Source organism: Clupea harengus, chromosome 15 (genome assembly GCF_900700415.2).
Source record: "Clupea harengus chromosome 15, Ch_v2.0.2, whole genome shotgun sequence".
NCBI classification, from domain to species: domain Eukaryota; kingdom Metazoa; phylum Chordata; class Actinopteri; order Clupeiformes; family Clupeidae; genus Clupea; species Clupea harengus.
Window position 1 is genome coordinate 12,195,110 of NC_045166.1, and position 20,353 is coordinate 12,215,462.

General features: G+C 43.2%; 1 protein-coding gene across 2 annotated transcripts; it reads right to left on the bottom strand.

Moving 5' to 3' along the window:
* Window positions 1-12,096: 12,096 nt before the first annotated feature.
* tdh (L-threonine dehydrogenase) lies at window positions 12,097-19,508 on the bottom strand. 2 transcript variants are annotated; one of them, XM_012824779.3, is made up of 9 exons: window positions 19,361-19,508; window positions 17,221-17,420; window positions 16,940-16,982; window positions 16,652-16,722; window positions 15,285-15,434; window positions 14,710-14,882; window positions 14,501-14,591; window positions 13,691-13,960; window positions 12,097-13,482 (listed from the first exon to the last, which is right to left on the bottom strand). In XM_012824779.3, the coding sequence occupies exons 2-9, from the start codon at window positions 17,408-17,410 to the stop codon at window positions 13,343-13,345; spliced, it is 1,128 nt and encodes a 375-aa protein (XP_012680233.1). In that variant the 5' UTR covers window positions 17,411-17,420; window positions 19,361-19,508; the 3' UTR covers window positions 12,097-13,342. The 2 variants fall into 2 exon arrangements, with proteins under 2 accessions (XP_012680233.1, XP_031437884.1); XM_031582024.2 differs by lacking the exon at window positions 19,361-19,508 and adding an exon at window positions 18,231-18,385.
* Between the last annotated feature and the right edge of the window lie 845 nt (window positions 19,509-20,353).

Consider the following 20,353-nt stretch of genomic DNA (forward strand, 5'->3'; position numbering starts at 1 on the left):
TCTTTTTTTGATTCTTCATTCCTTTGTCCTGTTCATCTCACTCAAAGGAGCTCAGTCATGTCTTTGTAACAGATGAAGACCTCTGTCACCAAACTGCTAAAGTTTCAGTAAAATTACACAAAAGATCACATAATCATTGAAATTACCAGTGGGTATCGCCATAAACGTATCGTCTGACAAATGGGGCGAGTCTAATTACATTACCTCTGCCTGACCATCCTACTGCCTCTCTCCACTGGGCAAAATGATTATGGGGAGCTCTCTGGCCTTACAGTAAACGATTGTACAGTGATGCTGTTTGCTCCACGAAACCGATGTCACACAAGTCCCTATAGAGTGAGACTGAACCGAGGAAGAACAGGTTGATGGTACGGACTGAAGTGAAAGCCAAAGAAGACACAAGCTCTCTGTTTGACTCGTCTCTTCGTGTTTAGTGTTGAGCGCCTGTTGTATCCTTCCTTATGGATTGAAAGCACATGTTTACAGCGTGGTTATGGCTGTGGGAGGACACTGTTCACATCCTTCACTGCATCCAGGGCAGTATACCATGAACATAAAATCATGGCATACAATGTGTCCATCATCAAAAACAAGTAGATGCATCCATTTGCATATAACAATGGCTCACAATGCATGACAATGCAGTGTTGTTTATACCTTATAAATGCTGAGATGATGGAGGAATATCAACAGCATGCTGGATGCTGTGTGCTACTGTAGGGGTTAATAAGGTCAAGAGCTGCCATTAGTGATATATAGCTAAAGGTGATGGAAGCAGTAACCAGTGACATTACTGAGGCCTTGTGAGAATGGATTACTGCCTTTTCCATTGAATTCCTATGCTGCTGATTGAACATTGGAGAAAAAAGAGTTATGGTGTTGAATGTTGTTCAAAGGCAACCATTTCTCTGTGTTCTCATGGCAACCCGTTACCATGTGAATAGCAGCTGTACAGCAGAGGATCTTGGTGTAACAGGTTAGAAATGCAGTTTGAATAATTGCACAAGATAGTCTGTTACCTGTATTTCAGTTTCTTTTTTATCTTTTATTTTGATATCACAAGCACACTGGTATTGCGGGTCCCTGGTAGCCCCCCCTGTCTCCCCCTGTTTTGTTCCTCTCTCCCTCCTTCCTCTTTCCTGTTTAGTATATGCTGGGAATGAGGTAGGTGGTTGAGTTTTAGTGGGATAGATAATCTAATAAATATTGCCTTTAAAAATAGGCATCTATGTTATTATATATCTTCTTACAACTTATTATTATTATGTGTATTATATATCTGAACTATTTATATGAAATATCCCTCTGACATATTGTGTATATGTTTTTCCTTTTGTTACATGTGGTGGCTAGCATTTATAGTGAAGCTAGCAAGCTGGAGATTTACCAAACTGTTTCTGTTGGTGTGCTTAAACAGGTGTGATGAAGTTTTTACTTATTTTTCTTAATGTATATATTACATGTCTCTTCTTATTTGCCTGTTTGGTATATGCTGGGAATGACCATTTATAGTGAAGCTAGCAAGCTGGAGATTTATCAAACTGTTTCTGTTGGTGTGCTTAAACAGAAATAAATATCCATCTCAGCAACTGTTGTCCACGGGTCACATATAATACACAACGCAGAAGTTTCACCGGTTACATTGGCATGTCCTTGCACACAGGTTCCAGTCGATAGAGTACCCCGGGGGTTGCGTCATCAAAATGGCAATGCCCCTTTTTGGGGGAAAACAAACTAGAAGCATACTATTGATTACTCATGTTTGCTTTAAGGTTTGAACTTTTTAAGGCATTTTAGAGGTGTTATTGTTTTGATGACGTGACCCCCACGAGAATCTATACCACTCAGCCCCACCCCCTTCCCCTCCTCCTCTCTCCCAGGCCCTCAATGAAAGGAGGACAAGGGAAAGAGAGAGAGAAGAAAAGAAGGAGAAAGAGAGAGGGAGAGGAAAATACGAGGGGGGGGGCCTTGGAGAACATCTTGTCCATGGGCCCGAGCAAGACACACAGAGGACCTGCTATGCCGCCCTTAGTCACACATCCAAGGTCCAGGTTCTTTAACACTGATGTTCTTTATTGCGCTGACAAACACAGACACCAATACACCGTAGAACTATACAGAAATGAATAAAAGACATACAGCAATCAATCATAAGTTCATACACACAAAAACAATCTTAAATGTTATTAAAATAATAACCAAAAAAAACTTAACATACCACTTTTGCCTGCTTGTGGACTAAGAGGGATATACAGCTTGCAGTTCTTTAGAGAGCATGAGAAAATATTTCAGCTTGTATCGTCTTCACCTAGTAGCTTAATACTAGCTAAACTTGACCTCATGCGGGCATCCAGTCATTCATCCAACTATCAACAGGAAGTGACATGTTACATGCATTATGGGAAAATGAGTCAAACATACTGTACATCAAACATCTTTAGTAGCACAAGATACCACATACTGGAGAAACTATTAAAACTTTTGTGACTGCAATTACACTCCCACCATCACACCAGGTGTGATCTTAAAGACCCAAAGGTTAGTTCACACATATAATTCTTCACATAGTTATCAAAACACACATAGTACATGAACACATTTCATTTGCATTTGAGAAACACTTTAAACTTTCACTTTAATCAGATTCAAGTAAAGATACTGTTTTGTGTATGGGTCTTTCTAGATATACTGGCTTAGTGGTGCGTGTACCTTTGCTGTCTAGTGTTGCATCACTGACTAAAAGTTTGACCTTCCTGACCCGCCCATCAGATCCTGGGGAGACTTCAACCACTTTGGCAAGCTTCTAACGGTTCCGTGGTGCCAGGTCATCTTGAAATAGGACAACGTCATTGACCTTTACGTCTCGGCGATTCTTATTCCACTTACTCCTTTGTTGCAAATTCAAAAGATACTCCTTCTTCCACCTGGTCCAGAACTCATTAGCCAGAAATTGGACTCTCTTCCATCTCTTCTTTAGATAGAGATCTTCTCTAGAGAACTCTCCAGGTGGTGGTGCTATAATCTCAGACTTCATTGTTAGTATATGATTTGGCGTTAATGGCTCTGGTGACAATGGATCATTGATGTGTTCAGAGGTCAAAGGTCGACAGCCTAGCTCTTTCACGCGCTCTTGAGTGAATCCTTTCATGAGTTCCATGAACTCTCTCTTCGCACCGACAAAGTTAGTGCCTTGGTCGCTATGGAGCTGACTTACATTGCCACGGATGGAAATGAAGCAACGCAACGCATTAAGAAATGCGTCAGAACTGAGATCATCCAGCACTTCAATATGAACAGCTCTCGAACACATGCAAGTGAACAAAAGGCCATATCTTTTCAATTCTTTTCTTCCATCCTTCACATAGAATGGTCCGAAACAGTCCATTCCACTGTATGTAAATGGAGGGGTAGGTTCTAATCTTTCAGGCGGTAGATCAGCCATGATTTGTTCTTGAATGCATTTGCGATACTTCCTGCATTTCACGCATTTGTAGATGATGGAGGACACTTCACTGCTACATCCCAGAATCCAAATGCCATTAGAGCGGATCTTATTCATGGTCATGCCACGACCTTGATGGCAAATCCGTTCATGAAAATGCTTGATGAGTAGACGAGAAACATGATGTCCCTTAGGAAGAATGGCAGGGTGCTTGACATAGGGATGGAGTGCTGCACGAGTCAATCTTCCTCCCACCCGCAGAACATCCTGGTCATCCACAAATGGACTTAACTTGTGCAGTCTGGAAGACTGGTTTGACTTCACCTCTTTCTTTTGCTTAAGAGCCTTGATTTCTTCCATGAAGACTTCTTCTTGGACTAAGCGGATTATGAATTGTTCAGCATCTCTTCTTTCATCAAGTGTTGTGGACTCTGATCTTTCTTTCAGCCCTTTCATATTCCTTGCACAGCGCTTGAGTCTTGCTATGGCCTTCACCATTCTACTCCAGTCTGAGAATCTTTGCAAGCAATCCAACAGAGATATCTGCTCCGCTACTTTGGTTGTGTGGACTTGGGCCTTTTTGAGCTCTGGGTCACCATCGCTCACTCCCACCTTGACCTCTTCTTTGGGGAGTTCTCTTTGCCACAGGAAACTTGGCCCAGTGAACCAATTTGACTCCATGAGCTCCTTTGCTGTGAGCCCACGAGAGGCATGGTCAGCTGGGTTATGTTCTGTAGCCACATGCCTCCATTGATGAGGTTCTGTGCTTGACTTGATCTGCTGAATTCTATTGGCCACAAAGACATGAAACCATCTTGCCTCATTGTTAATGTAGCCAAGAACGACCTTGGAATCGGTCCAATAGTGTTCACTGAGCTGACTCAATTCCAGTTCTCTTTTAAGCAGATCACCTGTTCTGGTGGCGATGACGGCAGCAGAGAGCTCTAATCTAGGGATGGTTGTCACTTTCGTTGGTGCCACTCTGGCTTTTCCCATGACGAGCGTGCAATGCACCTCACCAGACAAGGTCACAGTCCTAAGATAAGAGCAGACTCCATAGCCAGTCGCGCTGGCGTCAGAAAAATTGTGCAATTCTTGACACTGAACATCTTTAAATGTTGGTGGCACATAGCAGCGGGATATCTTTATCGCTGACAGATCAAGGAGGTCTTGAAGCCAAGCTTCCCAATGCGGCTTGAGGTCATCTGGAAGTGGCTCGTCCCAGCCTACCTTGTCTCTACACATGGTTTGCAGTATTCTTTTCCCAACTAGAATAAAGGGTGCCACAAATCCAAGGGGATCAAAGATTGATGCCACTGTGGACAGAACGCCTCTTCTAGTGAATGGGTTTTCCTTCACAGTCACTCGGAATTGGAATGTGTCGGATGCCACACACCACTGTACTCCGAGTGCCCGTTCTACCTTGGACTCTCCTAGGGCGAGGTCGAAGTCAGCTGCACCTTTAGCACATTTTCTCTTGGGAGAGAAGCAAGCACCTGCTTACTGTTGGAGATGAACTTGTGCAGGTGGAGCTTCCCAGACTTGCAGAGGTCTCTGGCTTCTCTCACAAGCTGGATAGTCTCTGACTCCGTTTCGACACTTGTCAGACCGTCGTCGACATAGAAGTTGCGTTGTATGAATCTTACTGCAGCTTGACTGAACTTGCCTTCACCTTGAGCAGCAAGGTACTTGAGTCCAAAGTTTGCGCATCCAGGTGAGGAGGCAGCGCCGAACAGGTGGACTCTCATTCGGAATATTGATGGCTGAGCTTCCAGCTCATCCTCTTCCCACCACAAGAATCTGAGGTAGTCTTGGTCTTCCTTTGTGACATGGAACTGATGGAACATGCGCTCTACATCGCACATGATGGACACTTGACCCTTACGGAAACGACACAGGACTCCCACAAGGGTGTTTGTGAGGTCTGGTCCAGTCAGTAGATGTTCATTCAGGTAAGTACCATGAAATTTTGCAGAGCAGTCAAAGACTACACGGATCTTGCCAGGCTTCTGAGGGTGATAAACCCCATGGTGAGGGATGTACCAGGCTGGCTGACTACTAATCTCCCACTCTGGAACCTTTTCTGCATCGCCTCGGGCAATAATATCCGCCATGAAGGTCATGTAGTCTTTATAGTACTGTCCATCTTTCCTGAAACGTCTCTTTAGACACTGGAGTCAGTGTTCTGCACAAGCCTTGTTGTTTGGCAGAATTGGCCTTTCTTCTTTGAAGGGAAGTGGCATCACTAAATGCCCGTCCTTCTTCTGCTTGATGCCTTGTTTCAGCTTGGCTAAAAAACGCAGGTCTTCTTGGGACATGGCTACATCTTCGCCAGTTCTCTCTGTGAAATCTGACTCAAAGATCTTTACCATGTCTGCTGGAGTAAGTATTTCCTTCACTTTAGTCCGGCACCTAAAGTGGACCTCAGACTTGAGTCTGAGAGGTGGTTGAGTGGCTGGAAAGACTTCTCTTGAGATGATTCGATGACTGACTCCGATTTCATCTTCAAAAACACCATCAAAATCACTGTAGCCAATGATGCTCCACCCCAATACAGACTTCTGGGAAAATGGCTGGCCTTCTTCGCCACTGACGACATTTCTTGGAAGCAAGACTTGGGGGCAGTTATAGCCAATCAGCAATCCCACTTCACAGTCAAGTTCAGATGGCATCTCATCAGCTAGATGTTCTAGATGAGGCCAACCTTTTGCAGTTTTGCATGTGGGTATGTCAGATCTATTGGCAGGTATGTATTCTCTGGTGTATGTTACTGGGAGCTTGATTCTTTCTTCAGACATCAAGCCTCTTACTTGTAGTCCATACAACTTGTGACTCGACACAACCTTTGTTCTTGACGTGATTGTGGAGATCTTGAGTCTCACAGGGTCTTGCTTGACGTGCAACAGATCAGCTATATCCTTTAGAATAAAGGTGGTGTCGCTCTGAGTGTCGAGCAAGGCATACACCAAAACTTCCTCAGGATTAGCTGCTGTTGACACGTACACAGGAAGGATTGACGACGTGTGAGTACTTTTCTTCTTCTGAATGACTCTGTTGGAGGTTGCTTGCTGCGTCTCTAGATGGTAATTGGGTTTCTCAGGCCTTCTTTCTGCAGACCCTTGGCTCACCAGGGACTGTGTTTGCCGAGTTCTGAGTCTTGGGTTTCTCTCCCAATCTTGATGCAGACAGGTTGGATGACGTTTGTCGCATTTCTCACAGGTGCTTCTGGAGATGCAGGACTTGGAATTGTGGCCGATCTTGAGACAGCCAAAGCACAGTTTTTCTGATTGAACAAATTTCACTCTTTCTTCAACTGGCTTTTCCATGATCTTTCGACATTTATGCAAAGTATGTCCATGCCTTTTGCAAAAAACACACACAGGGTTGCTCTTCTCACTTGAACTTGTGGTAAAAGTCTTGGCGCTTGAGTTACGATTTCTGAGAAGCTTTGATCCGGATCACTTTGTCTAGATCTTTCTTGTTCTGCTGGCCTTAATGCTTGCAATGAGGTGATAGGATTACAGGCAATCCTGGCCTCTTTGTTGAGAAAATGAACAAAGTGTTTGAAGTCAGGAAAGGCTTTGCGTTCATCTTGGAAGATTGTAGCTGTTCTGTTCCAACGGGAACTCAACCAGTCAGGCAACGATTCTCTGATTTTCAACACAGTCATTCAGAGTTTGCAAGCCCTGAACATAAGGCATGGCGGTTTCAACGCTGGTTAAGAAGTCTACGAACTCACGAAGATCCTTACTGTCTTTAGAAGCAATCCTATGCCATGACTGTATCTTGTCTCTGTATGCTTTGCCAACTATGAAGGGATTTCCGAAGCGGTCATCAAATATGTCCCAGGCATCACGATAGGCATCTTTTGTTCCGATTAGGGAATATCCTTCAATAGCTCGTTTGGCCGAGCCGCCTACGTACTTGCGTAGAAAAAATAGTTTTTCTTGGGCTGGCAAATTCTTACGATCAATTAATGTCTGAAACGACAGCTTCCAGTCTGTGTACTGCAAGGGATCTCCGAAGTAGACAGCAGGTTCTGGAATCGGAATCCTGTTAGCTGTTATGGCCTCTGCAAGCATTTTCACAAGGTCATTGGTAGCTCCAGGTGCAGTAGATAGTATGTCTGCTTGAGGTACAGCTGCTGCATGACTGGGGCCTTGTAGGAGGGGAAAAGATGGTCTAATTGAAGGGACCCTACCTTGCAAGGACACAAGTGAAGGAACAAGAGGGCCAGGCAAGTTGAGTGCAGTGACACGACTGCCTTGTCTGTCTAGAGAGGCTAAAGCAGGGAGGTCTCCTGGCTCTTCCCCAGCATAAACCTGTAGTCTGGCCTGTGCAGCATTATGCCTTTTCAGTTCCTCCAATCGCTCCACTTCTTTTCTCTTTTCCTCCAATCTCCCTTTTCTTGCAGAGCTTTCTGCTACAAACAGAGCTCTTTGCTTTGCTTTCTCTGCTTCCATCGCTTTTTCATGTGCTTCTCGCTCAGCGGTCACCTTTTTCTCCTCTGCTTCAAGTTCTCGGTTCTCCTCCTCATATTGATGTTGAGACTTCATGATTTTAAGCACCTCATGAGTTGCTGCCACTTCAGCTGCTGCTTGCTGCCTTATCTCTGCTGACTTGAGAGAGGCCCGATCGGAAAACTTGGAAGCAGAAAAGGATTGCAAAGAAACGTTAGTAGACTCTGTGCGACCAAACACTGAGTCAGTATCAGGCCAGGGTATATCTTCTGGATCACCAGCAGCAGCATTAATGAAGCACTGAGCCTTTTCATTTGCAGTCTTGGTGATGGCATTACATGAATCATTTTTCCTTCTAATTTCAAGGTCAGGCACTGCAATAGTTCTGATTCGATCATAAATGACGTTAACATCAACTTGAAGGGCATTAAAGGCAGTGACAACTTCAGAAATAAACTCTGGATCTTCTTTGTGTTTAATGGATCTTTTCAATCCATTGATATGATACTTCCACCTTTTATACATGCATTCAAAGTCTCTTCTTAGATCATTCAGTTTAGCATCTTGCAACACCTTCCCCTTTTCAGTGAGTGTGCGTGTGCGTTGACTTTTCCGAACATCTAGTGGTTCAACTGAATCTTCAACATCTGTGCTTTTGTGTGCCTGTTGCATTTGTGTAGACTCTTCAATTTGTTTAGATTCTTCAATTTGTTTGTCTTCATCAACTTGTTCCTTATTCAGGTCTTCTGGGTCAGGAAGATTTGACTTTTCACTAGTGTCTGACATGTTAAATTACTATCTGGTATCAAATTATACTTGAGGATTAAGCTAATTTGCTATTAAAATAGCCAATAAAATGTTGCATCAGTATTCTGTAAACTGCAATGTCAGTGTTTGAACATTAAACTTAATGTGTCAGTTACGGCTAATGTGAATTGAAAGATAAATTATATCAGAGTTACAATAGGCTATATGTACAGGTTAGACAACAATGTAATATCAAAATTGGTATGTCAACCTTAAACATAGCATTTAGCATTTAAATCAGGCTAGGCTACAATGGCACCAACCTTAAGTGCTTGCTTGTTAGCTTAGCCTTACTTGTCTGCTAGCTGCTAGTCCTTCAAACGGAATCGCTCCCGCGATGCGTTGCTTCTTTGCCGAACACGAAAGTCTCTTAATTGCTTGCCGACTTCAACGTGCAGGTAACTTCTGGTCCTCGACTTCACCGATGCAGCAAGTGTTCTACTATGCCGCCCTTAGTCACACATCCAAGGTCCAGGTTCTTTAACACTGATGTTCTTTATTGCGCTGACAAACACAGACACCAATACACCGTAGAACTATACAGAAATGAATAAAAGACATACAGCAATCAATCATACATTCATACACACAAGAACAATCTTAAATGTTATTAAAATAATAACCAAACAAAACGTAACATACCACTTTTGCCTGCTTGTGGACTAAGAGGGATATACAGCTTGTATTTCTTTAGAGAGCATATTTCAGCTTGTATCTTCTTTACCTAGTAGCTTAATACTAGCTAAACTTGACCTCATGCGTGCATCCAGTCATTCATCCAAACTCTCAACAGGAAGTGACAGGTTACATGCATGATGGGAAATTGAGTCAAACATACTGTACATCAAACATCTTTAGTAGCACAAGATACCACATACTGGAGAAACTATTAAAACTTTTGTGACTGCAATTACACCTGCTCTAGCCGCCTTCTACTACGTGGACTACGTGAGGACACGAGTGTATGTAGGTGTGTGTGTGTGTGTGTGTGTGTGGGTGTGTGTGTGTGTGTGTGTGTGTGTGAGTGTGCGCGCTCAGTGAGACGCATTGCATTGGATAACACTGCCCATCCCACCAGGAAGCACAACACAAACTTGATGGCCTTCCCAGGCTTTCTGTACCCCATAAATATACCCCAGGCTTTGGCAGTGACAGAGAGAGAGAGAGCACATATTTCTATAGTAGACGCACTTGCAGGGTTGGAGGTGGTTTATTTTGACTGCACAGCCCCCCCCCCACACACACACACACACACACACACTCCCATGGGTTCTCGGAAAAATTGTGAGTGTTCCTCGAACTGCTGAGTGAGGACAGAAAGTGCTGAGCACAAAAACTATGCATTCAGAAAGAATGTGTTTGTGTGTGTGTGTGTGTGTGTGTGTGTGTGTGTGTGTGTGTGTGTGTGTGTGTGTGTGTGTGTGTGTGTGTGTGTGTGTGTGTGTGTGTGTGTGTGTGTGTGTGTGTGTGTGTGTGTGTGTGTGTGTGTAATTCTTATGTGTTTTAGTTTTAATGCATGTACTGTGTAAGCATGTGTGATATGATGTGTGAACACGCTATCTGGACATGTTATGTTGTTCTCACACTGTACTGGAACACCTATCTATACCTGACCAATCATCTCAAGGTTACCCTGAAGGTCAGTGAACAGTCTCTCTCTCTCTCTCTCTCTCTCTCTCTCTCTCTCTCCCCCCCTCTCTCTCTCTCTCCTCTTTCTTGCCCTTTGTTTCTCTCTGTCCCACACCCCCAATTTTCTCTCTCTCTTTCTCGTTCTCTCTCGCTCTGCTTTATGTGTGTGTATGTGTGTGTGGCTGTGTTTCTGGGTCATTAAGCTCAGTATCCATACAGATTGAAACCCCTTCTAAGTCTTAGTGGGACTTGTGCCTTTCCATTCCCAGCACTCAGGCTCTGTTAAGAAGACTATACACAAAAGCCCAGTCAGTCCGGATTCGTACTGTTGTCTACTGTTTGAGGACAGTCTGCCACTAAAATCACTTATTGTACCATTGTATATAACTGATTTTAGTACTTACTTTATTACATCAAGAAATTAAAACTTCTAGATGAACTCTCCCTTATGGCTACTTGATCTTCCTGTCGATCTTATAACCGTGTTAGGACAATAGCAATTTAGGTGTGCAATGATTGCCTGAGTTTTGCTTTACTCTTAACTTTGCTATAAATAAAGTTATAGTCATTCATGTTCTCTGTATGCACACAGGGTCCATGTTCCGTGGGCATTCTGTGACTTTCACTTTGCACTCTCAGTGACACGACTGGTATTACATAAAGTGGCATGTTGGTTGGAACACTTCCTTCTCCAGTAAAACTTGTCCCTGGCCCGCAGTTTGGCTGACTGTGCCAATCTCACATTACCAATGCGACCAGGCTTCTCCAGTTGCATGCCTGGTGTCGGCCATCCTCCTGACCCCCCCACCCCCGGCTGTCTCCCATCCCGATTTGTCAGATATTTTCAGCGTTCACCTAAGGACAGACGTCCTGTTCTTGGTGACAAAGTGGAATGTAGCTGAGCAAGACGCGTTTTTGTTTACTCTGAGCTGAAGTTACTATGGTTATGAAATCTGCATCACAAGACCAATCGGGCCACATTTAGTTTGGCAGTGATACCTCACATCTTATGTAATGTAATGTTTAAACCAGGAAGGTTATCTGTGTGTTAAATTAAATCTTGGCAGGCGGATTGAACACACAAAGCAACATCTTGAGGAGGATGGTGTACATTTATGTAATATTATTTTACTAAGGTGTGGGCAAACCAAAGCATAGCCAATGACCTCTGAGAGTCTTTTAAGTCTTTTCATGATTGTATGGGTTGATAAAAACTAAAAGTAAATAATGTTGCCCTGACTGAATTCTAACAGCCACTAAATGCAGTTCTCTATTCACTGTGAAAACAAGTCTTTTATCCCTGGATAAAGCTTATCATTATTCAGTACAGCTCAGGCTTTAACTCTGTATCATACTCAATGGATTGGCATATCACATCTCAAGAAAGAACACAGATTATATAATAATTTTGTTTTATTTGGACATAGATAATTACCTGATGGGTGTTAAAAATCAAATATTTGGCTTGAACCCAGAAACAGTGGTAAGAAAAAACAACATGTTGGGAACACCAAAAATATGACAACACGTTGGCAACATTGTTGGTTTTTTTGGGCTTACCACTAGATTATTTAAGAACTGAATATTTAGGAAATAATTAGGTGTATCGGGGTCCTGTTCGTCCCGTCGGGAACTATCTTTCGATTATGACCGCCGGACTATACACTATCCCTTACTTATTTAGTTGTACATAAAATACAGTACATATAACAAACACGTGCAAAGAAAACACTACATATGAAGACATTTGACTGGAAATTCTTGGAAAAAAAGCTTTAATGCGATAAAAGGTTTGTCAAGACAAAAGACTTTCTAAATAGCAACAATTTACCAAAACTTAACTTAAAAAAAAAAAAATGGCTTTGGCCATTTTAAGCTGCGCTCCTGACTCAAATAGCTATTGAGGGAATATTGTGTGTGACAATGTCACCCAAACAAATCATGGAAGAGATTCATTTCATTTTCAGGCAAAGCTATGCAAATGGCCATACATTAGCAGACGAAATAAATAGATGTAGAATAACAGATGACAGGCAGACGCGGAAATACCACAAGTGTTGCTCAGAAATAAGTGAGCGTCCACAAACGTCCCTATGGAACCTCGTATCCAGTGAGGCGAGGAGCACACATTCTTATCGCCAGTGCGTTCCTTTTTCGCCATCATTTTCCCTTGACCTCATCACAGAAATATGTTTATTCAACACCGTTAATCTGAGCTGTGTTTATCTATACAAAAATATGAATAGCACTTACAAAAATCATCAAAAGGAAACAATAAAAAGAAAGAGAGCCCTTTAAAAAATATATTTCTTCAACTGGGTGGGCATTTCCATTTTTAGCTCTGACACAATCATATTCATGTGTTTTTGGCTCACTGTATCCCTGAATTGCACATGTATATTTAATGACCTAAGTACATTCTTATTGTGTGTGAGGTGTCCTCCCCCCCGACGCACACACACTTCCTCGAGCTTGTTTCTTCTTCAGAGCTCCAACAGGATGTTATGACATACTTATAGCCTTCTCTGAGGGGAGGCAGGAGGTCTTCTGTACCCACTGTAAGGGCCAGAGTACCAAGAAAGGAACCTTCTCACAGTACTGGATCTGGGAGTCAAGGCAAGACAAGACAAGGCTTTCCCAAGCAACATAGAAAGATAGACCCTGTTTACACTTGGCTTTACATTGCATTCTGGGCGTTCGGATCACAGGTGGGCAGTGCTAAATACAAGTGTAAATGACCACAAACCGATTTGACCACATCTTTTGCAGGGTAAATGGACACTTTGAAGACCCATTACAGACAAGGGTTCACGGCGATGTGTCTCGGCTGTCCACTTGTGATCCAATCGCCCAAGGCGCAACAGGGCCATAGACAGAGAGAGAGAGAGAGAGAGAGAGAGAGAGAGAGAAGAGAAACAGACTATTTACAGACCACGAGTTCTCTCTTCTCTAAAGCTAACAGTTTTTACATTATGTACACGTCATGACGCCCTCTGCAACAGACTCAGTTGGCTTGAGCCATGCGGCTCTCTGAGCCAATGAAGTTGAGCATAGTCTGGCAAAGCTCCGGCAGGTCGTAGTCGTGCTTCCAGCCCCAGTCCTTGCGAGCGTTGTTGTCATCAAAGTTCATCGGCCAACTGTCAGCTAGTGGGAACAGACACAAGGTAAAGATATCAGTTGGATGAAGGCCTATAGTGTCTAGGATAGCTCACTTGGAATTTAAACATTTTGAAACATTTTCTGAACATTTTGTTTGGAAATATTTGGTAAATTTCTTTTTTTTAATCAAATCTTCTTAAACTTTTCTTAAAGTTTTTTTTAAAGATGCCTCTGTTTTTTTAGGTGTACATACCAATGGCTTGTCGCACATGGTCGATGTTGTAGTCGACGTTCAGGTCGGGAAGCTGTTTCTGCACCTCCTGTGCAAGCTCGTCTGGGGTGAAGCTCATGGCGTTGATGTTGTATGTGCGCATGCTGAGCAGGTCCGTTGGGGCCTCCATGACCTCCACGGTGGCACGCAGGCAGTCGTCGATGTACATCATGGGCAGCCGCGTGTCCGGCTTCAGGTTGCACTCAAACTTCCCCGTCTTGATGGCATCATGGAAGATCTGAACAGCATAGTCTACAAAGAAGAGAACCAAGGAGCATTAACAAATATGGCTTAACAGACACACATACACAGCTGGCAGCCTAGTTTACTATACTTTTATCCAAAGCAGACAACAGGTCTGAGCATGGATCTGGTATATATTTTGTCAGTGGGTAAATACATGCCCCAAAGGCAAAATAACCCACGATATTCGTCTGGTTAGCACCTTGTGTGGTGCGGTCATGAACACTGTGAGATCTCACTGGGATTCACCAGGCTCACATAAACCCCAGCCACCCCACCACAACCTGAGAGATGAGTACATGTGAGATGCAGTAGCTGGCAGACAGCGAACCAATCCCACACGTCTGTTCTGTTCTCTGATGGGTTAAATTTAGAGGCACGAGGGCCAGAGCGAGAATGCCACCCTCGTCAAAGTTCTTCTCGGTTACGCACCCCCCCCCAGAGGAGCACACTGGTGTCACGAGGTGGCGGGAAAGGCCCAGAAGTTCTCCTCTGACATCTGGGCATGGAGCATAGTGTTCACGTGGCCCGGGGCCAGGGCTTTCTCACCTGTCGTGCCACCCCCAGGCTGGGAGTCTGCCGAGATGATTCCAGGGTACCGCAGACAACGGAAGTCAAGGCCATAGCGGTGGTGGTAGTACTGTCGGTGGAAGGGAGAGAGAGAGAGAGAGAGAGGTATGAAAGTCACATTCCAAACTCGGACAAGGTCTTGGCACAACAAGGACATGTGCGAGGGTGTGTTCGGACATCCAGCTTACCTCTCCCATCAGCTCGGCGTGGACCTTGGAGACACCGTAGATGGTGCGGGGGCGTTGCACGCAAAGGTCAGGGGTCGGGTTCCTGGGTGACGTGGGGCCAAAGGCCCCGATGGTGCTGGGGACGAAGAGACGGAGGCCATGCTCTGCTGCAATGTCAAGGATGTTGTGAAGGCCTGCCAGAAAAAGAAGGAGTGATGAAGGGTTATGAAAGGTTATGAAGGGTTATGAAGGAACAACATTCTCTGCATTTATGTAACATTCCTATGCACTGTAAAAAGTATTATACAGTGGTTGCCTCCTTCTATCTAAAATGCAGTCTTACTACAACAAATACATTTAAAAAATATTGATCAGTAGGTAAGATATCACCACACTATCAAACATTACATGTGAACACTAACATTTGGACTGACCAGATGTTTTGAGTTCAAATTAACATAATTCACAAGAGTGCCGAGCTGACTTACCAATAACCCTCAATAACCCTTATCAGATTCTGAACCATGTAAAATCCAAACAGCCTGTCTAGATTCTGCCTGGCAACGCCATTCTGTGGTACGATTTCCTCCACTCACCGGTGATGTTAACTGCGCGCGCCAGCGGGACGTTGGCCTCTCCGACGGCACTGAGAAGGGCACTGTAGTGCACCAGCCAGGTGATGCGGTTGTTCACGACGATCTCCCGCAGGTTCTTGTAGTCCAGGATGTCTGCATAGATGAAGGGCCCTGTAGAGGGAAACGCAAAAGCACATGAGCCAATTCCAATCACTCCACCACCGATGAAATGGACACTTCGCCACAAAAACAGTTAACACTCCAAAACAACTAATGCAGTCTATTCTACACTTCATTGTTTCCTCAGACCTTCATTTAATTAACACATCTATTTTCAAGTTTGCTGTGCAAGTAGTTTTCCATTAAAAAAAAAGGTGTCGTTGCATATAATTTGGTGTCAGCAGAGTTGTCAGCTGTCTGTGCAGAGTTACAAAAGAGGACAACAAAGATTATATCCTGTCTCCAGGGTGACGTTTGTGATGCTCAAAGCAGGTCGCCTTGTCTGAAAGCCGACAAGCTGGTTGACTGGATCATGTATATCACAGCAATCTATTTCCCTGTAGCAGAACAGCTTCTGTCCCCACTAAAACACATCTATAGTGTCAGAGGTCAGCTCAGGATTGGATATTGACAGGCCAGATATTGACGGTTCACCTCGTGTTTTAATCCCATTTTGCTGTAATGGGACTATTCATTTCCAGAGGGGCTGACCGTGTCTTTGTTTTCACACCAAATCAATTCACAGCCCTTTCAGTGTGCATTCTGCCCAGACAATCCTATTTACCTTCTCCTAAAAACAGTCTGTATTGTCACAAATTCTTCCACAATAATGTTTTAGTAATGTCTTACAAAACAGAACACACCTTTATACCCTTTTGTATAGACTTCTAATCTGGATACATTCCTGTTTTCAATCTTCAAAAACACACTTATGTAAGCATCTACACTATCACTAAACACTCTGATCTGATGTCTACTCAACAATTTATTTTTCTATGTGTCCTCAGGCAGACCACACCTTGTGATCAGCCTGGCACATTCTTGGAAAACATATTCGCAGCATCCAATATCCAGTGGCATGTTTAGGCGAGATATGATCTCCTCATTTATAATTTGAAATGCTGCTGTCACATCAAGCTGAAGTGAACAAGCACACACCCCTAAAAAGCAGACGTACAGTACAGTTTTCTCACCAGCCAACACATCTAAAAATGCTGTCATTGTTTGGACAGATCAAAGTAGAAGAGTAAGGTTTCAGAAGCCGTAGGTGCTCTGAGGGGGGTAGTGACCTACTGAAACACAACCAGTGCTTAGATGGCAAACCTCAGTGGATTTCTGGTAGGAGCAACCGTTTTTTAAAGGACTGATGTGCTTTCTGAAACACTTACCGTTGTGGAAGACGTGACTTGGTGGTTTTCTGATGTCTGACAGGATGACGTTGTTTTTTCCAAATTTCTTCCTGTGAAACAGAAAACAATCGTCTCAACGATAATGCTGTGCTCGACTACTCTCTGGTGATATATTAAACTCTTTTGAAAGTTCTGATGGACTTCAACAGAATTTGTTGGCATGAGCTGTTAACTATTGACCTTATGCAAACAGTCACATCCAACATCTGGCACTATGTATACATGGAGAAACTGAGAGTGGACGTAATTTGTTATACATGCTCTTACCTCAGCAGTTGGGCAAGGCCCACACCAAGCTGCCCAAGGCCACCTGAAGAGACAAAATGATAAACGTGATGTTTAACAGCTTGACAGCATGACCAATGTTTATTAACTGGAATTTTACTAAATATATAAAGGGAGTTCAAAGTAGTTGAGATTGCATAGCATCTCACTGAAGTCATATAAGGAAGTGAAAATGTTTTTTCTTTGTTTCCTGGTAAGGGCATCTGCTACTCAACCAACAGCTTAGAAAACACTGGAATGAGGGAACCATCTGTGCCTCCTACCTGTGATGAGGACTTTGGGATGGTCTGTCTCAGCGAAGGAGACAGAGTGGAAGCTGGCATCGGATCCCGAGGTGACCTGGCGTGGGGAGAAGCTTATGTTACGCACGGCCACAGCTAGTGGCTGGCATCCACAGCCAGGAGCAAGGAGGGCCTGCTTGGCAACCCTACTAAGGACTCTGAGTACTGGCATCTTCAGTTTCCTGAAAAGAGGAGCAGAGGAAACAGAAATCTTTGTTAGCGACAGCTCAAAAACGTTGAACCTCCGTAAGCTAATGTTTCTACTCAGAAAAAGCTTTTTACTCAAGTACTGACCCAGAGAACTAAAGAATGTAAATAACGGCATTGCAGAGACAAGCAGAAATCGTTTGCATGTGAAACAGATAGTCACATTTAGCATACCTTAAGATATTGGTATTGACTGCAGTAGCGCGTTCGAGATCAATTTATTTGTAAAACGAGTGTCTTAAACAACTTAAGCTAAATTTAAGCATCTTTAAAGTTTCTACATTGCCACTCGTTGTTGACATTACAGTATACTTAGTATATTTCAATGGTTGTCTGAATTTTAAATTAAGCTCACTTGACTGACTTAACAATTCTTGTAGAATGCATTTCATGTTATTACCTTTCCTTTAACGTCGTTGAACTGAAACGTCGTTACTATTTCCACGAGATTTTGCAGTACAACTTACTAGGATTCCAGTGTACACATATAGGCTACACTACCGTTCAAACGTTTGGGGTCACTTAGAAAGGTTCATGTTTTCCATTAAACCCAACATGAAATTAGTTTTAATAGGAAATGTAGCAAAACGAAGGTCAGAAATTATTATTATATATTTTTAACTGAAATAATAATAATTGTGTCCTTCAAAAACGTTTCTTTCGTCAAAGAATCCTCCATCTGCTTTTCTTTTGAAAACAGACATTTACAAGTCACCCCAAACTTTATCATTTCTATATGTAAAAAAAACCTATGTGTGATGAGCATTTTTTAGTAGTTGACTTACCGTACACGGGGGTGCTTACTCGAAAAGAATGCACAGTGTAATTTGAGGGTATTTATATTGCCCTGCCCTCAGCCCCAGCCAATGAAAACAGGAGGATTGGTTGACGCTCGAGCAAATGAAAACAGTGCCAGGTCGGAGCTATTTGCCTTTCGCCAAGACCGCCAGAGGAGCAGTGGATGAAGACTGTAAAATATTAGTCTCAATTGTCCTTACACCTACGGTCTAGATAAAAATACTGTGACAGACGCAACCCTAAATGGGTACTTTCTTTGCACTTGCCTTCAAAGCTGCTCATAATCAGGAATTTTCCACTGCCTACGATGAGTTTACTGAATAATTTGTCTGAGGTTATGGCTCTAGGCAAGATCCGCTATAATTTCATCTTCAGGTCAACAAACAGAATTTCAATTTTGCATACATTTGTGAACTTTGTTAAACAAAGCCTTGGAAGAGCATCTGACATTCACGTCACGTAAGCCTGTTGCATAACTGTTTAGGGGGTCTCACTCTGTTTTGGTTTGGAGTAACTGGGTTGAGAGAATCGGGTGTAGGGGGGAAAACATCACTCCCAGCTGAAGGAGGTCATTGTGCGAGCCTACGGTCGCCACGACAGCAGAGAAAGAGTGAGCAGCGCGGTGACATGAATAAACTCCTCGCTCAAACAATGACACATCCTGATGGTATGTCAAGTTCTGCACCTTTCCATACGCCGCGACGCGCCCAGTCCCGTTTCTTCCCGACCACATTCTTCCATTCACTTTTATTCACAGCCAAACAGACTGTTCATAAGCTTTAGTCTTGTTTGAAACTATTGTCTCCCAATTATTCAAATGTAGAGCAAACTTTGTGCACGCTATCGTAGTACATAGCTAAATCCTGGAGAATATGACCATCTATGAACATGCCAAATGTATAGGTCTACTATCTTATAATTCAAACGTTACTAATATTTAGACCAGAAAAGCAGCATGAGTAATTAAACAAAACACACCTAAAAGCATCCCCATGAGTTGATTGAAACATTATCAAAATATACATCAGGCTATATAGTGACTTTAATATAGATGATGCTACTGTAGAGAACACATTTGAAATAAAAAGGTTTAACCAAACAAAAAAATTCAGCTTACCAATAAATGTACGTAGATTGATAGACTATAGACTTGGATCGACAGCCCGCGTTAAAGATTAGATGCTTCAGCTGGTCCCTTTTGAGAGCCCAAACAGTAAGCAACCAGATGATATCGTCTTTCTCTATTCCATCAGCCTCGGACACGCTTTATATATCAGCTGCCATCTGGCTTCAACACAAGCCGGCTTTCGCGCGGATTGGCGGAACCCCGGAGGTGCGGTTCCTCCACCGTTTCCACTCCCACCCTACGTCATAAGGAATGTCATAGCTGTTTGCAGCCTGACACTAAGGTCGCACATGTTTTCACTGTCCCCCCTTCACCAACCTAAAATGCAAGGTTATATATCTAGGCCCACGCTTTCAATTTGGTATTTAACTTAAAAAAATCCCAAATATAATAGCGTACAAGGCTGTAACAACCCGTGAATATGTATGCCTATAGTCTGTGACCCTGTCGTTTTCGAGTAGACAACATTACTTTCAAGATTTCAAGAGTATATTTTTTTTTTAAGGTTGCCTGATGCCTGCTCGAGTGATAGGTAAAAAAGCTTGACTATAAGGCGTCATCTGACATCCAGGTAAATGGTTAATTCATCACCAACATGATGGGAACTAAACCACAATGCACAATTAGTGTTCTTTTTTCTTTTAGAATGAGTTATAAGCCACTGTGATAAACAGGGCTACACTGATTACAATTCTTATTGTTTTGAAAAATTCTCTCAAGAGAGCAATAGTATGACAAAGAAATTGAGGGCAAGAAGAGGGTGGTGTTGTGGTGTCAACCCCTAATCTTCGCCATAGTTCACATGGGAATATACATACGACTGTCCGTGTGTTGGCATGGCTAGATAAGAAGAGGCCCTGAGGGGAGGCTAAAACATGAATGATGGTACCAGCCCGCCCACGCCCTCCCAGGTTTATCAATAAGTCAACTCTGACTGAAAAACACATCTCCGTCAGATGGGACAGAGTCAGTGGAAAAAGCCCT